Source organism: Pagrus pagrus (assembly GCF_965226575.1).
Source record: "Pagrus pagrus genome assembly, chromosome: 22".
In the NCBI taxonomy this organism is placed as follows: domain Eukaryota; kingdom Metazoa; phylum Chordata; class Actinopteri; order Spariformes; family Sparidae; genus Pagrus; species Pagrus pagrus.
The window spans coordinates 8,319,061-8,325,060 of record NC_140204.1 but is presented as its reverse complement, the minus strand read 5'-3'; the positions used below and the strand labels follow the sequence as shown (position 1 = coordinate 8,325,060).

Here is a 6,000-nt window from a genome sequence, read left to right as displayed (position 1 = left end):
TCGTCTCATGTCTCCTTCCCTGATCCCGGTCTGCAGCGCCGCTCATCCTCTTGTCAAAACGTGCCCTGCCCGCGGACCAATCGGCGACGAGCCCTGCGTGGACAGGAAGTGACGCGCGGGGTTCCTGCCTCTGTAAAGTGGAGCCCGTGTCACCACAAATATTATCCACACACCAACAGCTCTCCTCTGGTAGTGTAGGCAGGGTGTATGAGCCGGCCCCGCTCAGACGTGATGTTTCAGCTGTGAAGCAAATTATACAAACTGACAAGAGTGCTCGAGACTCTATCTGAGAGCAAATGTGACCATTTCCCATTTTCCCGACAGCCCCTCTCCTGCAGGGTTTCCTTTTCTTGTGGGCTCCCTCCACAAGCAGAAGACCACCGACCCCCTTATGTGGCCATCTCACCACATCCAATCACGGATCCGCAGACGCAGCCGATCAGACCGGGGCTGAAGTAACAGGCTGCTGCTTTTTTTTCGGACAAACCCGCAGAAACTTTCCTCCTGGCCTGTGCACGCTGAACTGTGACCGCTGCCGTGTGGGCTCTTTTTGTGCACCGCCCGCCTCTTACTTTATTTCTACGTGGGTGAGCAGTGTTGTGGCACCTCCCCGCTCCTCCATAGATCTGGTTGCCCTCTTGCACCATGCGTTTCTTGCGCTACTATAGTTAGAGCAAGGATCCCGAGTTTTTCTCCCCCTCTCTTCTTTGGTTTGGACTCCGGACCGCGCGTCATGCCGCGACACCTGAAGCGCACCCCGGTCCCGTTCCAGGACCGCATGGTTCCTTTGTAACTGGATCTACTTTTTTTATTTGGAGGGAGAGGAGGGCATGCTCTCCTCGTCTCTGGAGAACACTTGCAAAGAGGAGAAGAAAGTAGAAAGAAGAGGGTGAGCGGCAGCGACAGACGGAGAGGGAGGGAACATCTCAGAGAGTCTAACTTACTTGTAGATGTTTGATCAGGCCACGACTATGGGCGATGGGAACCACCGCTGTGGACCCAACCCGCTGTGCCCGGACCGGATGGAGACAAAGTGCCGCGCCGAGATAGGGAGCCGGTCCCCGGTGCAGAGCTCCACCGACACCCCGGGGACATCAGCGTCCACCCCGACGTCCTCCAGCGAAGACGGGCACGACAAACTTTTGGGAGTGGACCCTGACTACTGCCGGAGGATATTAGTGAGGGGTAAGTGGACGGAAGCAACGCAGAAAAACCCAGAAATTCTCAGACTGGAAATGTGCGAGAGTTTCCAGGAAACTGAGGCCATTTTAAGTTCATCGCTGTTATTTCATCCAAAATGGTCCCAATTAGAGAATAATGACTAATAACAGAGAGTCACAACAATTACACGAGTCAAGATTAAAATAACAAAAAACGTGTGTGAACAAGGAGCTTGAATGTGGAGTTGCGTGTTTGGCACTGTAAAATAATAATAATATATATTTATCATAGTGTCAAAACGCGTCAGAAACAGGAAGTTAATTTCTAAACAAAGTGCTCAACAATACAGCACCCCAGGTGCAGGGGTGGGCTGCGATAACAGCTCCTGCTGGGGCAACAATAGCACTTCCGTGATGCCCAAATTAATGTGACACCGGACCACACCCGCGAGGGTTAATTTTAAAATTAAAAAAAAATTCACGTTGCCGTATAAAATAAAATGTTTGTTTTGGCCGCGTGCTGTTTAATATGAGAATATGTGAATTGATCGGCTCGGATCGATAATCAAAACAATCACTTTTTGTGTCAGCTTAGTAATGTGCGCTGAAGGTTGTGTGTCAGGGAGAGAAAATGAAAACTGTTGACGATAATCAGGTGACATTCAGCCCTCGAGGCTGTTGTGTCGCTTTTATCAACAAAGAGGCAAAAAACCCAACAACAACACACACACAGCTCTCCACTATAAAGCTGTGTGTGTGTGTGTGTGTGTGTGTACTTGCCGGTCGCTGATTGCCTTTGTGTGCCAACGTTATGTTAATGAACGTCAGAATAATATTTAATTCACTATAATGCCGGGTGTCCACGCCCTCCTGCAGGAGGCCAGCAGCCTCCCAACCACACCAGTCCTCTTTAAAAAATCCAGCAAATTAAGAGAAAAGCACAGCAGTCGAAAACACCCTCAGACTAGGGTTTAAAACAATTGTCAGCATTTGCGTTTTTATTCTTCTGTATTGTAAATTATGGATTGATTGAGTGGAGGAGGTTCTGTGGTTGCGTTACAAGACGAAACACCCCTGAACAATTTCTGTTTAATTAATTTGTGCACGTCAAATTATAGTAAATTAAATAGCTGAGTAAAATGAGTGTGGTTTGGTTGCATGGACGCGTACAGAGCGCCAGTGACACCGACATAAAGACCACATGTATATCGGCCTGTCGCTCTCGACTCGGAGGTTATTTAAGGTTATTCGCATTAAAGATGCTTGTTATTATTGTATCCAGCGCGCGGGCTGAACATACGGACTGTTATAGACGAGCTCAGTGAGGGGAAAAAATAATAAAACTACAAATATATTATGTGAGGAACATTTAAAGTCCCCCGCATTAAGGGTATTTAATAGGCGAATAAGAGAAAAGTCAGGATTTAGCAGGATTTCCTTCCATTCAGAACCCCATAAAGAAAAAGCTAAATTTAAGCTTGCATTCAACATTTGTGTGCAGGATCTTTTGCAGTGGTATGCAGGCCCTAACTGTTTTTTATGTGTGGACGGAATCAATATGTCGGCCTATCACTTCTCGCTTGTAGGACTGTAGGACACAGCTGTGGATATTATGAACACTGGTGGGTATATATTTCTTTTTTTTATATATTGAAGGTTGACTCGTGCCGTCTCCTCTGAGTTTCTTTAGCTGGAGAATAGTGGATTTAATGTGACCGAGTTTTAAACAGGCCCCGGTGAGCGACGGAGGAGGCGAAGAAAGATGGCGAAGAGAGGGGGGAGAGATTACAGAGCAGATAAATAAATAAATAAATAAATAATATAAATCAACCCAAAGCAGCCTTCTTCTTCCCGATGGCGCCGATCAATCGTAGCAGAAGGCTGTAAACGTGTTCTTTGTACGTTTATTGTCGATCATTACACTGTTTTTAATATCATTTCCCTGCTTCCGGTCACATCCCGACGTGTCTCCTGCGAGATCTGAGCTGGAAAGTGTTCATAGTCTCTCTGTGAATCAGTTAAACACACAGTCGTAACTCTGCTGCATCAGTCGCTGGTTATTAGTGTCCATTATAAGAGGAGGAAGAGGCCTGCAGCAGGACAGCGCTGTGTGTGTGTGTGTGTGTGTGTGTGTGTGTGTGTGTGTGTGTGTGTGAGGCGGGTTTTTTTTTTGTGGTGGAGGTCTTGGAGGCCCACAGCTCGCACTGAGCGATCGACGCCTGTAGTGTGAGGATTTGTTTTCTGAAGTCTGGTTGCTCGGGTTTTTTTTTTTCTCTGCAGAGAGGCCGCGGGGTCACCGAGAGGTCAGCAGGTCTGCGTACAGCCGCAAGGTTTTCCCTCCTCCGCCCTGCAAATGTTTTCCATCGCAGCTTCACTTGTGTCTTGCGAGGAAACGTGTAAACGTGCACCAACACCGCCGCGAGCCTGTATATCCGTGTCTTTGGTGCGCAGTGTCTTTACGCGTGCGTAAAGATGGAGGCTTGTTCAGGCCTGATTAAAGTGTTTCATGCAGACCAGGACGCACGTATAAGATGCGTTTACTTGGTTTGTATCATCTGTTCCCCTGCGTGGCTTTACCCACGCCGAATGATGCGTTTACGTTGCATCGCCACGCTTTTTTAAAACAAACTGCTCAAGTCTGACTTTAAATGATTCAACTTCAGTCTGAACTCTCGGTGTTTCGCTTGTGTGTGTGTGTTTTTTTTTTTAGCCGGTGGCCTACCTATGGAAACACTATGGCTCAATCAGTTTTGTTTCATATTTAATTCAAGGGGCTTCATATTTTATTGGATTGCATATTTCATGACTTCAAAACCTCGGACAAAGAGGAGGTCGTGTCTGGCCAGCGCTGCCACTGAATGCGATAAATACGAACAAATATTCTCGGACACTGTAGCAAGAAATACAACGATTTAGAGGATTGTTAAAGCAACGAATTGTGAATTTTCTTTTTTTAATTTTCGTCTTTTTTCTTTTGGACAATATCCTGAGGACTTCTGGGTCCAGGGCGGGGTGCAACAACTGACCCTCAGCACTCAGGACATCTAATATTATGTTATTTTAATTGCCATAATCTACATTTTTAATATATATATTGTTTTTCTTCTATTTAAATTAGTTCAGATTTTCCTAAAAAATAATAATTTGCAAACAAACATTTTTTAATTTTTTAAACGTCTCAACTAAACGTAAAATAGAAAATAAATAAAATGCACAAAAGCACCAAAAGGTCGACACACGCCACGTATACACTATATAATGACTGTTTGTCCAAGAACCCACGCACTATGTTGTTGTTGTTGTTGTTGTTGTTGTTGTTGTTGTGGACGCATAATGACGCACAGACATACTATTTGTGGTGTAAACAGTTGTGTGTAAAGCTTTCCAGCCAGTTCCGGAGTGAATTAAACTTCACGCAGAGAAAATGAAGCTGTGGTTTGATAATCAGGACAGATATCCAGTGCTTCAGAGTCAAACGAGGAATTAGGGCAGGACTGAGCAAGAATTCACCCCGTGTGCATATTTCATCAGCCCCTATTTCCGATAAAGTCCTCCATAAATAATTCTGCATGCCCTCGTGCTAATTTGAGGATTTTTAAATTTGACTTTCGGTCAATGAAAACACGAGACGTTTCCATTTTTTGGAGCACGGCATGCACAATTTACTGACGGTGACGCAAGGCAGTCCGAGGCTAATTTGCGTGTTTGGAGTCGTGGACATTGATTCACGAGGGAAGAAAACTCAATCAACAAACCGTTAACCTTTCCCCAAACACCCCATACAAATGCTGCGTATGGATTATAGGCTTATAGTGATGAGGGCCGTGTTTGCCTTTATTATTATGAGCTCTCTCTCAACAGCCTCGAGTTTGAGCACAATTACAGAAAAGCGTTTTGGTTTAATATGTTATTTTTCAACACGCAGTTCTCTTTTATAATGAAAACAAAGCTTTTATTCAGGTTTGTTATAAGCTGCCTTGTGTTTAAAATAACACACATGTAGCTGGTTTTACGCACAGACGCTCATGCATCCATTTTTTTTCCCACTCTAAGGCCATTAGCCCATAGCCGTGCTCATGAATATTACATAAAGTTTGGCACAATGTGAGCCTATTTCACTTTAGCCTCAGAGAATGGTGTGTTTATCTGTTCTTTTATTTCTTTTATTTAAAAAAATATTTATTTTTTCAGCCCAAAACTACTAAAAAAGTTTTAGTAGCTTGTTTGAAAAATGTTCTGAGACTTTGTTTTTTGTTGTTTTTGTTCTTGGACAGACGCCAAAGGCACAATCCGGGAGATCGTGCTGCCGAAAGGCCTCGACCTGGACCGGCCCAAGCGCACACGGACCTCCTTCACGGCCGAGCAGCTGTACCGGCTGGAGCTCGAGTTCCAGCGGTGCCAGTACGTCGTGGGCCGTGAACGCACCGAGCTAGCAAGGCAGCTAAACCTCTCCGAAACACAGGTAAGAGGACGAGCTGTGTCCAGAGAGACAAGTGCTAATGTTTTGGGTCATAAACTGTTGTAAGAATAAAACAAAAAAACAAAAACAAAAAATGGAAAATTAGAAAAACAACTATGCTAGTAGCCTAGCCACCGGTTGCTTGTTAGCGCTTTAGCTTCTCTTTTTTTCCTTTTTAATAATACTATGTTATATACGTTTATTTATTAGTTTTATTTATTATTACCCCCTTTCACATGAGCTTAATATTCAAAATACCTTCATCACAGGTGTCTCCTTTAATTAGCTCCTCGGCCAATCAGAGGCCAGGAGTCGAATAGCTGCCCCGCCCCAAAAAAACACCGCGGGCCGGAAAAATGTTCACAATCCGACAAGAGAGGC

General features: G+C 44.7%; 1 protein-coding gene across 1 annotated transcript in view; it reads left to right on the top strand.

The window, feature by feature from the left end:
• Positions 1 to 208: 208 nt before the first annotated feature.
• The window catches only part of vax2 (ventral anterior homeobox 2), a 29,751-nt gene continuing 23,959 nt past the window's right edge, over positions 209 to 6,000 (top strand). Inside the window, exons 1-2 of the mRNA XM_084343941.1 lie at positions 209 to 1,185; positions 5,435 to 5,622. Of these exons, the coding sequence (XP_084200067.1) occupies positions 951 to 1,185; positions 5,435 to 5,622 (423 nt within the window). The 5' untranslated portion in view covers positions 209 to 950. The remainder of the gene's footprint in view (positions 1,186 to 5,434; positions 5,623 to 6,000) is intronic.